This window comes from Protopterus annectens, chromosome 8.part0, assembly GCF_019279795.1.
Source record: "Protopterus annectens isolate FY-2018-M chromosome 8.part0, PAN1.0, whole genome shotgun sequence".
In the NCBI taxonomy this organism is placed as follows: domain Eukaryota; kingdom Metazoa; phylum Chordata; order Ceratodontiformes; family Protopteridae; genus Protopterus; species Protopterus annectens.
Genome location: NC_056741.1, coordinates 992,089,327 through 992,108,963, shown reverse-complemented (window position 1 = coordinate 992,108,963; position 19,637 = coordinate 992,089,327). Strand labels below are relative to the sequence as shown.

General features: G+C 37.8%; 1 protein-coding gene across 1 annotated transcript in view; it reads right to left on the bottom strand.

The window, feature by feature from the left end:
• The window catches only part of LOC122809191 (sialic acid-binding Ig-like lectin 14), a 1,573,173-nt gene that overhangs the window by 1,039,893 nt on the left and 513,643 nt on the right, over nt 1–19,637 (bottom strand). Inside the window, exon 2 of the mRNA XM_044080499.1 lies at nt 8,405–8,502. Coding sequence (XP_043936434.1) covers nt 8,405–8,450 — 46 coding nt within the window. The 5' untranslated portion in view covers nt 8,451–8,502. The remainder of the gene's footprint in view (nt 1–8,404; nt 8,503–19,637) is intronic.

Below are 19,637 nucleotides of genomic sequence, written 5' to 3'. Positions count from 1 at the left end.
TATGTATCTTTAGAATGAAAGCTCAAATGACAGTTTAAGCACCTGAAGTAGAATATGCCATTATATCTTAAATGACCTTACTTTAACCCATGCTATTTCCATATCAACTATCAGCCTCTGAATGAAAATTAGTTATAATTTATAATAAAACTAATTTTATCAGGTTAAGCAAGGCACAGCAAAATATAAAGTATTACATTCATTAGTTAAAGTAAATGCACACTTACTTTTCCTTTTTTTCGAAAAAGACACAGTTGAAAAACAATTTCCTTTCTTTAAAATCAAGATTTGTCCAAACATTGTATTAAGCAGGCTTAAAAAACATGTTTAAAGTATATACTGCTGTTTTCAATGTTTCTGAAGATTTCTGATGAAATTACATGTAATGACTTCCTGGTTAGGCTGGGCGACTAGCTCTGACATCATCAAATCATGTTGTGATGTTGTGAAGCTTGTTTCAGATTGTAGAGAGGATTTTTGTGAAAGTAAGGCAATTCAAGATGAAATAAGCTTGTGGACAACAAGCTCGAGCTTCACAGAGTTACTAGAAGTTGTCTTTCACCATTTTACATGAAAAAAATGTCAAAAATAACTTGTATGTACTTATTTTATTAAGTATGGGAAAGTTCATGTGTGTGGGATCTGTAAGCTTTATATAGCCTGCAAGAGTGTATTGCCAATGCCTGTGTTACCCATTATTAAACAGTACTACATAACTTCTATTGTGGCAAAAAGCATTTTAAATAACTCTCAAAACCCTGTTAAAACATTTTACATTCTCATAACTCATTAAAAAAAATACTTAAAACTAAGAGTACACTTGTGAATCATAGTAAAATGTTGAGAACTTATAATTTCATAATATCACCATAAGAATTTAACATATATAAACTCTTTAAATGAATTATTAAGATATAAACTATAAGATAAAAACAGTATCCAATAAGTAAGACAGAGAATGATATATGAATGTGTTGTAAGCTCTTATTTACTTATATCTTTGTAAACTGTATTTAATTTGAATGCTGTTAGTTCAAATTAAGTTGAGATTTAGTTCAAATTAAGTTGAGATTATAGAGGGAATCTAAAATGTTTATATAAGAGAAGTGATTATTTTATTTTCATAATGGATTTATTTATTTACCATTTAACTTTGAGATATCTTTATAACACTATTTAAGATTGTATGTTTGTAATTAGTATATCATTTTACCTCAGTTTAAGTTGTTGTTGTTTGTCTTTCAGCTTTTTCCTGGTGAGGGGTCGCCACACCGGAACTCCGGTCCGCTAATGATTGGCAGTAGATTTTTAAGAAATGCCGAGGTGCCAGCTCAACCTTCAACGAAGGTACACCCATTTACGCATGCATGTCTTTTCGAACACTACCCAACCGCGGGTAGGACATGCAGACTCCACACAGAAGGTACTCCCAAGCCAAGCCAGGAATCAAACGGGAGAACCTCTTGCTGTGAAGTAACAATGCTACCACCGTACCACCGCGGCATACCTCAGTTTAAGTAAAAGATAAAAGTCTGTGTATAGTGAAGGTTATATGGGAATGGGAAGGTGAAAAAAAGAAACAGGCTTACCTTGCAAGTAAAAATATCAACAAATTAACACAGTGACATTGTTTCCAGAAACATAACAAACTGCAAACAGATATATTTAAGTCACTTGTTTCTTAGTCTTTTTTTGTTTCTCCAAGGTTTTCCTTGTAGGATTAGATGCATTATCTTAAGTGTAGGATTAGCCCATTTCATCTCTTCAATTTTTTCCAAGATCTTATTGTCTTATACATAGCTCAGAGCAGAGTCCAAGTCTTCAAACATTTTGGGACCCTCCGACGAAAATATCTTCAGCTTCGCAGGGAACAAAAAATATGTCTTCACCTGTGCTTTCTTCAGTTCCTTTATCAAAGGTAGGAATATTTTTCTTTTAGCTATAACTACTGATGAATAATCATTGTCAAAGCATATTTTAGCTTCATTTGATTTAATTGGTGACTTGGACCATGCAGTTTTTAGAACTAATTCCCCGTCAGAAGATGAGAGGAATTTGACAATGCTAGATCTAGGTTTTTTTTTTGTTGGATGTATTAATTGTGGTAAGAGAATGATGTGCTCTCTCAATACCAAAAGACATAGCTTCAGTGAGATCAAGAGTTTTAGGTAACCAAGTAGTAAGAAAGTTAGTCATGTTGTTCCCCTCTATGCCTTCAGGTAATCCAAATATTCTTAGATTGTTGCGTCTGGATCTGTTTTCAAGATCATCTAGTTTATTTTGTAGGAGAGTATTTTGTTTGAGTAAGAATTCCACATTATTTTCATTTTCTATAATTCTTCCATCCATATCATTTAGAGCTTCTTCGATACCTGATATCTGAGATTTTTGTTGTAGTAAATCTTGATGAAGTAAATCCATTTGTTTGGTAGTCTTCTCCTTGAAAGTGTCTATTTTGGTATCTAACTAATCAATTTTTGTGGTAAGGTCTTGTATATTTGTATTGAAGTCTGAATCTCTCTTTTAAGACTGGAATCCTGGTTGCTGGATTTAGTGAAGCTCATGATGAATTTCTTCAGATGAGAAGAAGTTATCCAAGAATAATTTGACAAGAAAATCTGCCTTCTTTTAATTTTAAAGTTGATATTATTATAGGTGAAGTTAAGTTCTATTAAATAATGTATACAAGTATTTTCAGTTTTTAGTCTGAAGGCAGAATTCCAGTCAGAATAATGTTTCTTTAGTGGAGCTGTTGAATTCTGCTGCTAGTCAGTGCCCATCTTGGCCACACACCCTCATTTCTCTTTTATTGAATATCAGAGCATAATCACTGTGCTCCATGGACTACCAAATATGTTAAAAAAGTCAGCTAAAGCATGATAAACAGAGACAGGACTACTTAATGTTTTTTAGTTAAATAATGATCACTTACATTATTTTACTCTTTCTTTATTTATTTAAAGTTTATGGTATTATCTATTCTTTCAAATCAGTTATTTTCTACAATAACAACTGAGGTTTTATGTTCATATATCTCTCTCAGTTAATACTAATAAATAAGTATATGGCTGGGAAACAGGATAATGCATGGTGGATGCACAAAGCTAATATCAAGGTGGCTCATTGTCAAAGCATCTTATACCTAATTATGGATTTAGCAGTCCAATGATAGCACTAGCATGATGAGTTAAAATCATTTAACTAAATCAATGAGCAGCTGCATCATTTATATCAGCAGTATAACAGCAAATCAGAGGAGCAGCAGTACTACAGCATGGATGGGTAACATGCATGATATCTTGGCAAAGTCATGTTTCTGTTCCAAAAACAGCTATATGCAGTGGTCAATGGATAGTGACAGACAGTGACTCAGACTGACACATAGGGAAACAGCAAAGTACATTAGCCATGAGGAGTACAACTAATGGTATGCAAATTGCAGTGTCTAACATGTTCATCATAAAAATGGAGATGAAAGGGAAAACTGGAAAGCAGGAAGGGGCAGTACAACAAGGAGAGGGAAAAAAACACAATGGTAACTGATATGGAATGGATGGTGTGGGGATGAAAGGGCATTTTATTTGGGAGACAGAGTCCAACTTTTCATTATTAGAAAAGAAGGGTACAAGAGTATGATATCTGGAGATGGCATTGTGTCAGATAAAGGGAAGGGGATGTTAGGGTGGTTAGTGAGCACAGGCAGATGAACATGGAACACATTGACAGATTTGCATCTGAGGGGTATATACAAAATGTGTGGTGGAGAGTAATTGATATATACAGATAGCAGGTAGACTAAAGCTGGGGGAGGTATGGACAATAAACAAGATACAGGAGAAAGACACAAAAGGAAGGGGTTTCACTGAGAAGGATCTAGGGCAAGTTCAGGAAGGGTTCACAGCCAGGTCAGCACAGAGAGAAACATAACCAGATATCAAATTCCTGAGTGGATGCTGCCATGGGACAACTGCTTCACTGGAGGCCCGATGGCTAGGCTGCTTAACTAAGATAGATTATCCAAGTTGATTCAGAAGGTGATCTGTGTTCCCAGTTTGATTGTCCAGCTACCTGCTTGCCTGAGCAAACACAAGCCTCCACACCTACACTGGGATCACCAGCAGTGACACCTCTTGTCCATCAATAATGGAGCTTTCAAGATAAGGGAAGGCATGCAGGGTACCAGGGACATGTCTAAGTCACCTCCAGCACAAGATCCATTGCTACCCTCCTGTAAGGCAAACATGGAAAGCAACAGTGCTGCAGTAGCTGATAGAGACTGAGATGAATGCAGCCAGTTCTTGACCTCAGCTGGGCCTGTACATGAGAGACACAATAGAAAGAAAATGATATAGCACACACATATGACATGAACAGCAATGCAGTTGCAGACTGGAATGCCACACAGCACATACACATAATGTGGTTTAGAGAGCTGCAATGACATCAGTGGCAGCCAACCATGTTCTAGAGATGATAATCAACCACTTCAAAACAAATGAAGTACTTGTAAAGTAGGTGAACAACATTTAAGACAGAAAGATGGGAGAAAGAAGAAAAAATACTATACAACTCTGGCTGGATTTCCTTAACCTCTGCCTCCAATTGGTGGAGCATTTCTGGATTGCACTACTTTAGGCTATCTATCTAGCTGCTATCTATTTATTTATGTATTTATTTATTTATTTAACATTTATTTACTAGGAATGTCCAACTTGGAATGAAACCAATTTTCAATTGAGACCCAGGGAGAAATGCTCCAGACGCATGTCTTTGTAACCGATGACTTCACTATACTCCCATATTGGTGACATATGTGGCATTAAGCAGCATCTATGCCAGGTTGAATCAGGCCTACACAATTTTAAAAGTCCATAATAATATCCCTGCAGGTACCTGGAAATCCCTGTACAGAAGCAAAAGGAAAATCCTGCTCTCTCTTGTACACCATGCTGGAGCCATATAGTTCATGGGCAAAAAACTGCCATAGCCACTAATTTTCATCAATCACAGAGAAACTTGGGATATCCATTTGCACAGATTCAGCTTTCTGAATCAAGTCTCACACAAGGCTACACTGTGGTGCTACTTGCATACCTAGGCCTGGTGGATAAGCATAGGTGTCACATGTCTCATGCTAATCAGTGACTGAAAGATTAACACCACTAGCTATAGTTAAACATTGTGCAAAGGAAATAATTCAAAGACATCAGTGCTTTGTGGTCTGATTTGCATAACCTTTATACTAATTGGCCCATATTAGGATGATGCAATGCTCCATCACCGTGTTGTACATCACTGCTTCAAACATGTGAACTAAATCTACTTGAATTGCTGCAAATGTTCTATGGATTTGGACTACTAGAGAAAGAGAAGGAATGTTTAGACTATTAATGTTTCTATTGCCCCTGCATTGCTTTTGGTGCTTTCAGGAAGAAGGAGGTTAAGTGTATTGTTTGTGAACCTGACCGCTATTGTAAGGAAGGAGCCCATAACATTCAGTTATACCACACAAAGTGATGGTTCTATAGGACACAAACATGTCAAGCATTTAGGTACTGAGGCACACAGTCACATTTAAATTACAAGATCACCTCATAGACAAATGCTGCATTTGTGCATGCAAATTGAGGATGCTTGGCTCAATTAAAGTTTTGAGAGATACACTGGCATATAGGGTAAGGAACTGCTATGCTTATACATACCTACTTGGTTATGATGCCATATACCAGAAGGGAGTCTTGAAATTTGGCAACCGCGGGTGATAAACATGTAGCTGCAGTAAGGGAACCCATGATTAATAACAAATGTATGCTGTAACATAGTAGATGCACCCACTGAATTACATGTTTTGTCCATATCTGTACATATACTGGTATGACTACACAGGAAGGAAGTCAAGAAGCCAGAATAATGATGTACTACTGCATGGCTGATGCATAGAAGTTATGCCTCTATTGGTCAAATGTGCTGCAGTCTAGCAGGGGATGGTGTGGGATGTGAATTCTGTGGGTGGCCACAATACCATAATAGGTCTGCTACAACAGATGCAATGGTGGAGTACAGACATGAACAACCATACAAAGGGAAAAGCTCAGGGTATTATGTTGGAGGCAACCATCAGGTGTCAATGAACACTGACATGACAGAAAGAGAGAGAGAGAGAGAGCAGTCTTTGGCATCACTGCCTAGGTCAGAGAACCACTCCTTCATATCAGATGGTGGATAGAATATTGACGCAAGCATAATACTCACCCTGCGTCAGTATAGGAAGCACCAGGTTAGTACTGACCATAATTGTATGGTATAATGTATATTTATGCATGAAGTGAAATCAAAATCAATAAAAATGTCTCAAATGAAATATCTGAGCACAAGTAAATTCCAAATACAGAAAAACACAGTATTCTGCTCCAGAGACTAATGGCTGGAATTTATTAAAAAATATTTATATTATTTAACCAAGCAAAATAATTAACAAATGGCAATTTTCATACTATTTCTTCAGGTTTACAAGAAAGACAGCAATCAGTCTTATTTATAATGTCATACTTAGTTAAAAACACATTGCTTAAAACAAGATGTGCATTTATTGTTTAATGACCATATGTTTTACTTTTAATATACATTTAATGATGATAGTAGAACTGAGGCCAGGGCTTCTATCTGGTATGTTTTTTAGGTAACATTTTCCCATGAATCTTTGGAGCTGAGCGCAGTGTTGTTTTATGTATGCATGCAGTGAAAGGATATGATAGTTGGCTATAACCACTGTCATGTAGGATCTAGCAGAATGGAAGGGCAGCACCCTGCCCTTCAAGGTACGTGTTCCAAACGATTGCACAGAACTGTTTTCCATGTGCCCCACTGTGAATACTGAAAAGTTATGTCTGAAACAGTTTGTTGACTTTAAATGTCATATTTTTAATGCATGCACAAGTTTAATTAGTGAAGGGTTTGACAATGTACAACAATAGAAGGTTGACACTATGATGACAAATATAACTGTTGTTTATGGTAACTTGCAGTCTACACGGTCTGTTTGCATCACTATTGGGAAAGGCAACTCCAAAATTCATATGTTGATGCTGAGTACAGCCTTACTGGACGATGATGTATACCCTGTATCTCTGACTCCCACACAAGCTCTTCCTGTGTTTCTTCCAGCTACATTTTCTGATATGCAGTATGACATGGAGGTGTGTGTGTGTGTGTGTGTGTGTGTGTGTGTGTGTGTGTGTGTGTGTGTGTGTGTGTGTGTGTGTGTGTGCGTGTGTCGCATGCCTCTTAACTGTACAGATTTTCACAGGATGTCCAGATCTTTGCTTCACATTTTGGCCTGTTTCTCATAAAATTGTGGTTTTCTAGCAAATGGTTGGCAAATCATTGAGGGTTAAAGTCAGAAAATAATGACAGGCATTTGAGTTTGACTTCATACCCTTCAGAAAATTGATGCTAATGCAAAACCTGTTCTATCAACTGTTTAAGTTTGTATGAGTAATATTTAAAAAGTGTCCTTATTTTTTGGCCTTAGTCCACCCCCATCATATCTCTCAACCTCTTTGAACAAGAAATCTGGACAAAGCCATAAATAAAAGTGGGACAAAGACCCAAAAATAGGGATACTTTTTACATACTCCTCTTACAAACTTAGAAAGTTGATAGAATAACAGGTTGATAGAATAATAGGTTGTACATTAACATGGATTTTCTGAAGGGAATAAAGTCTGAAACTCAAATGTCTGTCATTATTTTGTAACTTCAATCTTTAATGATTTGCCAATAATTTGACAGAAACCCACAATTTTATGAAAAACGGACCCAAAAAAATATGAGACAAAAATCTGGACATTCTGAGAAAATCTGTACAGTTGAGAGGAATGCCCCCCGTTTTTATGCCTTTGTCCAGATTTTGTACTATAAGAAGCTGAGAGTTATGGTGTGCGTGTATGTGTGTGAGTGAATGCATGCTCATGTGTGCATATGCACATGTTCACAGGCACATGAGGATGCTTGCTCCCATGCCCTTAATTCAGTGTCAACTATTTAAACTGTAATGTATGTTCAATATTGTCATACAATTAATACCTGCATAGAACTGTTTTTTTTCTGTAACCCACTAGGAGTTTTTACTAATAAAAATTATGTAAGTCAAAATACTATGTTCCTTGATTTCTTAAACCTAATATACAGAACAGCTGGGTAATTAGTCGTGTCAGGGATTCACATACTTACAGACCATATCATAAAACTTTCACTATAAAGCTGCATGTATTTACTCTATGATTACTTTATTAAGAAACAGCATGATAGGAGATTTTCATCTACATTGACACCATTATATTTTTAGGTATTTCTCTAACAAAATAATCTTAACCGATACATAAAAATGTAAATCTTACATTACCTTGTAAAAGAATATATCCTGCAAAGAGAGGATTAAAGAAATCCATAGCTTAATGACAATACCTCAGACGTAGACACTAGTGAAGACAAATAATTTTTCTGAAATACAAAAATGATAAATAATGTAGGTTATATACTTAAGGCAGGTATAAAGAAAGCTTGACATTATAAAATATGTGGTCATTTTTTTTCTTTTTTAGGCTTGCTTTTAAAATGAGCGAATAGCCACAAAATATTATTGTGCAATTACCCAATTAAAAGTCAGTTATTGAATACAAATTAGAGTTTAACAAGCATATGCTCATTTTCCTTAGTATTTCACATTCATGTTAATGAAACCTGCTTGCTACATGAAGTCACATAGTTTTTTGTGGCTGCTGAATATTTGTCACTGACATATTTTGTGAGTTTCAGGATATGAATGCCATTTTATTTATCCCAATAAATATACATAAGGTAGACTAGTTTCCACAGTTACTAAGAAGTATACAATGCCACAGTGTGATACACTGAAAAGACCAACCCCCGGATTTACTAATCTTCCATGCAGGACTAACTTAGTCTTGCACATTTAGGAGCAGGATGGCAGTGTGCCATGCATATTAATAAGGTGCGCTGCCCGAGCTCCTAGGCCTACACGGAGAGTGTAAGAGTGCAGGAGCATGTCTGAGAGCAGAGCTCTCAGAATAAACATGCCCTGCAATGTAGAACAGCAGAAAGGGGTAAGGAATGAGTGAGACTGCTCATAGGGGTCCGCATATCCCCACCAACAGTCCCTCATGTGTACAACACCAACAGTACATATAAATAAAATGAAGAAACTCTTTTTTTTTTTTTTTTTAATCGGATAAAAACTAACTGTAGGTACACGGGTGTGCCCATCGCTTAGCTACGGTTAAAGCAGCTTTAAAGGCTGAAGAGTATAACAAGAAAGATGCATACAAATGATGAGGGTGGCCTAATGGTTAAGGTGTTTTCTTTACAAACACAAGGTGCAGGGTTTGAGTCTCCTAAGGAATAATTGGCTAGGCTTAAAATGGCTCTCAAGGACAATTTGCTTAGTACTAATTTAGGAACCTAATAGTGTAGCGGGCAGAGCATTTGCCTTACAAGCAGGCATTCCTGGTTTGAGTCCCACTGAAGCATTTTCCATGGCAAAGCATGTTATGACCAATATTTTTGTTGCAAAACCCAGTAAATAACATATATTTATGAACTGGAGTTTTGCAGGAAATGCACATGTGAAGTGTCAGCGTCATAATGAATAAGGCACTAGTAAGCAGGTTTAAGCACAAATAAGCAGTAGTAAGCATATTTAAGCACTAGCAAGCCGGTTTAAGTGCGTTTGCACAGATGTAAGCAATGCCTATACTGGCTAAGCAATTCTATAGCTAACTCTCTGTAAGCAGATGTAATGGCAGATTAGCAGCGCTTACCGTTGTGCAAACCCACTTACAACTGCTCAAAAGTGCCTTAATCACTCTGTATCCAACGGCCCTTGTTCTGCCCATCACAAAATAAACAGCCATACAAGTCTCGAACCCAGGACTCTATACACCATAGCTCCAGTAGTTATCCACCAAGCCATCGCAGAAGTATACAAAAATGAGGTAGTAGTAAACATGCCCTCACCATAGGATAACTAAACTGAACCTGTGAAAGGCATCAGTATACAGTCATATGTGCCATAACCCACTACATAACATAAATATGTGAAATGGAGTACAGCAGTAAGCCCAGAAGTTAGGTGTAATTGTAATAGAGTGTTGAAGTCCCCAGTAAAACACAAGGATCCCACAGAGTGTACGTACACATCAATCAGAGATACTAGGCATACTTATAAGGTGTAATGAATAATAACACAATGCCAAAAAGGCATTATAATGAATGTGTAATGTAGGCAATGCTAAGCATTGCACAGGCCAGCTTAGGAGGTGTGAGCAATGTGTAGATCAGCTAACTCTTTGTGGCCAGTGGTATACCCCTTTAAATAATGCCAACCTTAGGTAAGCAGGTTTGCCCATAGCTTAGCCTTTTCAAAACTGGCCAATCAAGGAAAAGTGTGGGAAATTGGCCCTACTTAAACCCAAGAGGTGGGAATATAGCTCATAACTGGTTGTAGCTTCCCCTTGCAGGTACTATAGCAGTAAGGGGAGAAGGAGTGCGCTTCCAGGTGCAGCGCTGGTGCATCCAGGAGTCCAAGGTCATGGCAGGACTCCTAGTTAAAGACAATGCACAGAGACTGCTACAGAGCCAGTACCAGGGCTCCCAATATAAGGCAGAAGCCTGGGACCATCTCACCCGTGACTTCAACAGTGCCACTGGCATACCCCGAACTGGTGAGCAGGTCAGGCACCACTATGCTGACCTGAAGCATCAGAAGGGGGACATCTTGGAGGAGTGGCTCTAAGAGGCTAGAGCATCAGGGGATGTTCCAGCCATGTGTAAGTATCACCCCAGTATGCGTGTAATAATTGCCAGTCCGGGTATATCATGGATAGGTATGGCTAAATATTCCTCTTATGTCCCCCTTAGCTGCAATGGAGCGGGCCGCAAACCAGGAGGCCCACATCTGCTGCCTGGCACCGTTGTGACGCGAGGCAGGTCAGTAATACTCATACTTTTACTGTCATAGGAAATAGAAATATAAGTAGTAGTAAATTAATTGCTAGTATAAAACTTGTATTGTTCAAGGCAAATACTGCATACACTAGAAAATATGGCAAGAAGAGTCTCATATTGCTTGTATGGCAATAAAAGTGTAATATCCTGACAAAACAGGTCCAACTACTGGACTGCATGTGTATATTCTGGTATCATATGGTAATGTAGATTTGCAATCATGTAATAGTACTGTAGTATTAAGCACTGTTACCCAAAACCATGCACCATAAATTGAATGTGTAGGAATGCCAGTATATGACAGGTGTAATCCCCAGAGGCCATTTAGTACAAATGAAGGACACACAGACAGTAAACAGGGAAAATGCAGACAACAAAAACTGAATAGCACATGCAACTGAGATATAAACTTTTTTTTTAGCACACACAGCCACAGTTCGAATCCTGCCAGTGGTAGTAGTCTGCATACAGAAGCATACCCCACAACTGTACAGATATGTCCAGAATGTCTATTAAAGTGGCCCATATCTAATGCCTATCAACCTGTCCCCCTGAGAAATCAGTGGGATGATCCCAGACGTATAGGCAGCAAACAGGAAATACAATTGACTGACAAACATCTATGACAACAAACCTGGCACTCTAGCAACTCCCCAATACCTTATGTGACTAACAAGCCACATATGTCCCATTTACACCCCAACTTGTTAAGTTGTGGTCAGAGTGTGTACAGTAACAGAGTGAGAAGTATGTGCATAATAGTAATGTGGAACCTGGTGATGTCTGTGGGAACATTCAGGTAGTGCTAATAAACATTCCTCCCACAGGTCTGTTAGATACCAACACTGTGCCCAGAAATACAAGAATGATATGCAGTTGCTCTGAATAATGAGGTATTACACATCACTGTCACCCACACTGTCCTACAACATAAACTGTTTAGGAATTATGTATACGAGTGTTGTTATACAAGATCAGAATGCATAAGCACAGGGGATTAATAAGACAGAAAACAGATTGGAGATATACAACAATATCAATATAGTAGACACAACTGTGATGGACAGGGGTTAAGTTGTACCAGACAAAGCCATGATCTGAATCCTGGGAGTGGAATTAGACTGCATACAAATTAATACTCCACAACTGTACACATGAGGCCAGAATGTTCAGTATATGTGCCCATATCTGCTGCCTGTCCCCCTGGTAAGTCTGTGGGATGTTCCCAGATGTGTAGCCAGCAAACAGGGAATACAAGTGATTGTCAACCATCATGAGAACACACCTGCCACTGTAGCAACCCTGCAAAACTGTTAGGAGAGTAATATTTCAAGTATGGCCTATCTACACTCCCATGTTGTTAAGCTATGACCAGTGTATGTACAGTAACAGAGTGAGATGTATGTGCATAATACTAATGTGTAATCTGGAACCTTGTGTGGCAACAGTCAGTTAGTGCTAGCAAACACTGCTCCCACAGGTATGTTGGATATGAACACTGTGCTGAGAAGAACAGATCAATATAACTTGTACTGGTACCGTCCACCCTGGTATTGTAGGGTTATGTGAGTGTTGCAGTTTCTCTGAATAATAAAGTATCACTGTTGCCCTCACTGTGCTACATAATATAACTGTGTAGGAAAGCATGTATATGTGTGTCAGGTCAATAAAAGTGGAAGAGGGCAATATTCTAGATATGTCCAGGCACATCAGCATGTGGCCAAAATATGGCCAGACTCTGTGCAGAAAGAGTTGGATAGCATAGTGCAAAACATCAACCCGGAATCCGGATGCATGTGTACAAATAGTTAGTCAGTGTTAACAAACATTCCCTCCATAGGTATACCAGGTAAGAGGTGTATACTGCAGGTAAAACCGGTTCATTTGTAATGATGTCGACAGCCATATCAGTGTCCAATATAAGTCCATAGGGGTAGTGTAGTAAGACTTGTAAGGTACAGATAACAGCACTGACTAGGAAAGTAGTGCGAAGTACAGGAATATATTACTTCTTAATTGATATCTTTCTCTCCCCTCCACCTTATCTCTAACAATACTCAACATACCCACCCCAACTGGTATGTACTGACTCTGATAATGTCCAATTCTTTGATAAATATTTTAATGGTTCCCATGCATGTGCCATATTGAATTATTCCAACATTGTTGGCATGGTGCCATCAACGTACCTGCATGCTGTTCTTATTACCACTGTGGTCCCATATATGCATGTGTTTTGTTTGCTATGCAACTGTTCCATATCTGGTGTCTGGGTTAATGGGAATATCTATGTATGCTGTTATTCCTAACCCTGGAATGTGTTGACTATTACTAACCCATATATGATGTTGAAATCTAAACACTATAGCATGCTTGGGAAGGCTGGTCACAGCAGACCCACCTGTCCCACCTCAGCTGGCCGAGGCACCGGGCACCAGTATATCTGTGGCCCAACCTCAGACCTCCCTGTTCATTGGTCCTGCAATACCTTTGGGTGAAACTGCCTCAGGGGATGGGGCTCGCCTCCCAGGAGTGGGCGTGGACAGGCACCTGTCATCCGTTGCCAGGTCAGGGTCATGGTGCATAAAACGATCAACAAGCAGTTCGGTGATCTTCTACACCAGCTCGAGGGCTGTGTGTTGCGATTAGAGAGTCAGACTGCCCCTGTGGCTCAGCCCCCCAGAACAGCCACCTTTGGAGCTGTGAAGGTGCAGTGGTGACTGCCCATGGGTGGAGACCTCAATCCCACTGTTACCACTAGGGGGCTAGTGGGCTTCCGATATCCCAACACCCCTTCCCATCAAGGTGTTTACCCCCCAAATGTGTCATATACTGCCCCTGTATGCATCTTGTGTTGTCTTGTCTGTTAACTTACCCAACCTACCTCCCCAAATATACCTACTCTCCCTCCCTAATATCCCACTCTCACCTTAAAAAAAAGGACAATCTGTTCCCACAAAAAAATATTGCCCCATACATAGCTGTCCATTTCGCACACGTGTCCACTGGACATATGTAATCTGGTTTGATTGGCATCACAACTTATTATTGTTGTCCTCACCCCTCTCCCAGAGGTTTGAGTGTCCAGATTTACCTCCAAATTCAGTGTATATGCACAGCTGTTGCTGTAAAAGAAATGGGCAGCTATGGACCTTCCCTACACTCTTCCTGCACATCCCTAGATATTTTCCCTACTGTCTTTCCCTCTTTGTGCCCCTTTGTCACCACTTTCCTATCAAACCTTTTTTCTTTTCTTTTAAAGAAAGTAGTGCAGGGGTAAGCGGGACTAAGCACCTTTAAGCAGCAGTAAGCGGGTCCAAGTGTGTTTGCCAGGGGGGGGTAAGCACTGCCTACACAGATTAAGCAATTTAGAAGCTAATCGAGTATAAGAAACTATAACCTGAAGTTAGCAGTGTTTATCTTCGCACAAATCCACTTACAACTGCTTTAAAGTGCCTTAATCACTCTGTATCCAATGGCCCGTGTTCTACCCAGCAACAAAATAAGCAGCCTCTGCAAGGCTCGAACCCAGGACCCTGCACACCATTGACAAAATGATTGACCATTAAGCCATGCCAAATATACATAAATGCGATGTTTTCAGAAACATATCATCCAGCCCAGTCATGCAACAGTACAGAGAATGTATAAACTTTCAAGACCGGAAAAACAAACTAGCGAAAACCACCGCTAATTCAAAAGCCAATAACTCAACTCAGGCCAGTCCAAAACGTAAAAAACATGAAAAACAACAAATTTCATTAAGCCACTGTAAAAGCTTTCCATTAGTACCTTGCACTAATTTCTTCAGACTAGCAAAACATTCCCACCATTACAAGTGAGTTTAAATACCAGCATTGAAACACTTAACCACGCCCCTTGCTCTCCCTTTAGCTCCTTAAAGGTACAGATCACAGCTAACTAAGGTGCATTTGCAATTCTCTATTAACATAATAAAAAATAACAAAATTCATACACCAAGACTGTAATAATAGCAGGCTTTGAAACTGAAAGAAAAAAGCCCAATATTTTGATTATAAAACTGTATAAAGTAGATAAATATGTAAAATAGATAATAACATAAAAATAAAAATGTTCAACCTACAGCATAAATACTAATAATGGAAGCGCGACGCTTCCTAATCAAAAATTACCTATGCATACATTGTATCTTGCCTGCTTTCAAGTAAAATAACTAATGTAATGATTATAATAGATATAATGAAATTAATGCATACTGTCCTAAGTATCTAAATAACTAGAAGAGCTACCCAAGAAAAATAATATAATATTAATCATATCTCACTAAATAATAAAAATAATAATATAGAAATATAAAATATGACATGTAACATATAATATAACATAAATTTAGGCTACTCAATATAGGTTTAATACTGTCATTAAATAAAACAGGTCTAAAAGTTAGCGTATCTTGACCTAAAATTACTAAATAATAAAATATGAATCAATAATATATATTGTAAAATAATGATAATGATGTATAATCATAACAATAACTGATAACTATTAACCCTCCACCACTGTCGACTAATAAAGAGTTATGAAACCATTAATTTGTCGACTCTTATTTTTCATTTTTTGACTCTCATTTAAAAAAAAAAAAAAAAAAAAAAAACACTGTGAGAATAAACAGCTCGTCAACTCTTCAAACTTTTAAGTTTTAAAAAACAACTAATGGATAACGAGCTGTTAAGACCAGGGGGGCGATATGCTTCCAATCTTATTTTCCAAAGAAGTTCTTTACATTCTAATCTATATGTCTCAGGTCACTTAAGAATTGATATTATACAGTTGATCTATAACCATAAATGTAAACTCATGGTTTGGATTGTTCTGAATGTGCATAGCCAAAAGCATTGTCCATTTTCATTCTTCTTATGGCATACAGATGCTCGTACATTCTTTCCTGGAGTTTCATCTCAGTCTTGCCAATGTAAAAACTGGGGCATGATGAACATTGAGCAAGGTATACCACTTGGGTACTGGAACAAGTGAAATGTCTCCTGATGAGGAATTTCCTGTTCTTAACTGTAAAGGCTGTACCTGCCTGGACAAATCTGCAATGCGTGCACATATTACATTTATACATCCCTGATCTTGGTGTTACTAAATTTTGCGTAGATTCCAGAATATTTTTGATGTTAGGGCCCCTTCTGTATGTTATCAATGGGGCTTTATCAAAAATTGGACCTCCAAGTAACTCAGGGGATAGTAATCACCAGTTTCTCTTAATTATAGTAACTATGTCATTGGCATCTGTATTAAAAGTTAAAATAAAATAGGACCTGGACATGTTTCCCTGAGAATCAGGGCATACAGGTGATGGTGAATGACTCAATTCAGGAGCAACATGACTCCAGATAGAAGAAAAATAGCCATTAGCTCTCTTGGTCTTAACTTCAAAACACAACTCATCAATCAAGGTTTCTGGATAACCTTGATCCAGAAATAAATTGGCTATGAAATCACACTCTTCCAAAAATTCACTATCCCTTGACACCATCCTAGCTGCTCTTACAAGTTGTCCTTTGACTGCAGCCTTTTTCTGGTGAAGCGGATGGTCACTCTCATAATGTAGATAAGAATTAGAGAAAGTTGATTTCCGATGGACTCTGGCTCCAAACTGACCTAGACTTCTGTCTTTAAAAAGTTCCACATCCAAATAGGATATCTTCTCCATGTCTATTGTACAAGTAAATTTCAAAAAGTCAGACGAATTATTGAAGCCGATCACTAGGTCTTGGGCTTCTTCCAGTGAGCCATTAAACAAGATAAAAATGTCGTCCAAGAATCTTATGCACAGAACGACTTTCTCTTGAATAATATTATTGGGAAAGGCAAACGTTCTTTCCCAATGAGTCATGACCAAATTAGCTACACTGGCGCCGCACGGAGACCCCATAGGCACACCAATCAACTGATGGAACCATCTGTTATTGAATGTGAAATAGTTACATGTCAAAATAATATTCAACAATTTGCTCACCATAGATATCTCTTTGGGTGGAGCTTGGTAATAAATCATCTCCATTTGAATCCATTCAAGTGCTACCTCATGGGGAATTGAAGAATATAAATCAATGACGTCAATTGTCAGAAAATAGGCATTTTCTTCAAAGGTAGCTAGTCCAACTTTTTCCAAAAAGGACTAAGAATCTCTGGCTATGTGTGGTACCTGCGATACATATTGTTTAAGGATGGTGTCTACTACCTTCATTGCTGCATAGGTAATATTACCCCTCGCATTCACTAATTGGTGCATAGGGGGATCACCAATACTTTTATAAATCTTGGGATTCCCAAATAATGCTGGAATGCATGGTGAGGGTACTGAAATAAAATTGTAAATGTCCATATCCAGAGACCCACTAATGAACATGTCTTCAAAGTATGACCACACATGGTTCATACTAATATTCAATTCATTCTTAGATACTTCTCTATAAGTCTCTGTAGAAAGTATCGCTAAAAGTCTATCTATATATTCATCCTGTTCCATAGCTACTAATCCACCTCCTTTGTCATGTTTCATTATTCTGATAGAAGAAGAACTGAGAGCTTCCAATGAGTCCAATTCAATTTTGGAAATGTTGAAGTGGGTCTGTCGTTTACACTTAAGCAAATTCCTAATGTCCACATCACACATGTGTTCGAACACTCCCAAGCAAGGGGCCAAAGGTGGATTATATGTACTTGGAATGTGATACATAGGCCTTGGTTGGACCGTCTCTCCCAATAAAAGGGCCAAGTTCAACTTTCTCACAAAAACTTTAAGGTCTAAAATTGATTTATCAACACTAGCACGTCTGGAGGGTATTAAAGTTAAGCCCTTGGCTAAAATGTCAGCAAGGGGTTGGGAGAAAACAAAATTTGAATAATTATATATTTTGAAGTCCTTCCCTATATTATATATCACTTCAAAGGGTTTATTTGATCATCTAACATCTTCCATCAATTCTTCCTTGATTTGTATTTGTTTCTCGTCATTCTGCTTGATGTTTGTTGAGGAGACGAGGCTTGTGTTTGAAAATTTACCCCGACCAATCCTGTATCAAATCGACTTGGATTATCAATATTATCTCCCTGCTCCCCTGCTCCATCCACTCCTTCTAGACTCAGTCTCTCTTGAATGGCCCCCTTGATCTGCTCCAAAACTGGTGTTATATCGCCCTCTCCACAGGACCTCACTGGATGTTTCGGTAGATTAGGGTTAATTTTCAGAAAATTACCCTGAGACTTAGGGGGTTTTGGATATGCTACACCATCCTTATAAGCCTTAATGTCTCTTTTTTTAATTTTTTGACTTTAGTTGAGGTAATCTTTGTTATATAGTGGTCAATACTAGTATATGAGCTTTCATATTCAAATCTATACCTTGGGAAACAAACATCAGTTTTTATCTCTTCATCTAACACAGATAATTCCTTATTCAACTCATTAATAGTCTCTTGATAATGTACACTAATTAGGTTTAACAACTCATTCCCATGTCTATCAAACAGGGCTATCAAATCCTGGTGGAATTTAGAACCTTCCTCTAGTCCTGTTGGGTATTGCCAGGATCGGAGGCCTTTAGGGACTATGTGTGCTTGCCTACATTCATTGAAATATGCCACCTCAAGTTGTAATTTTCTACTTTTAAGTAGTTTTTGATCAAATACAAGTAATTTAGTAGGCAGACTCACATTCTTGTGTTCAATAACTTCATTACTAGCTCAGTTGTTTTCGAATCCAAAATGGAACGACCTATTAAGCCATTCATTTAAATTAAAATTCACATACCTTCCCTTTTGGCCATCCGAGATGTTGTTCTGTTGTTGTGCTAAACAAAGTGCACCTGGGGGGGCTCTTACAGCCACTTACTAAATTCTTCATATTCCCTTCTCGTTCTTGCATCAACAAATGAGTTATAAGGTTAGGTAGAACCTCCAATTCATTAATAATTCCGTTAGGTGAAGTCAAATCCAAAGATCCAGTTAAAGGCATCCGCAAGGAGCGTGTTTGTGAAGTATTAAGTCCATTTAATAATGAAGTACTCTGCGAAAGACATTCCACACATTGCGTTAAGTTTTCCACTTTCTCAGTGAGAAGGTTGATTAAAATAGTTAAATCTCCTGGCTCTGGCATAGTCCCTACTGGCAATGAAGCGGTGGACATAAAGTTCTTGGCTTTTGAATTAGCGGTGGTTTTCGCTAGTACAGAGAATGTATACCAACATCTAGATGTATGTGCGTGTGTAAATATATTAATATCTAAATAAATACAACATAGCTATATGTGTATATTTAGAAATATATACATATATATACATACATATATATGAACATCTATACAAGCAAATGCCTACATCGACACATATATCACATATATATGTCTACACCTATATGTATATATATATATATATATATATATATATATATATATATATATATATATATATATATATATATATATATATATATATACACAGCAAGGTACATATATGTAGACAGATATATATCTATGTAGATATACGGACATAGTTTTATATATATATATATATATATATATATATATATATATATATATATGTGTGTGTGTGTGTGTGT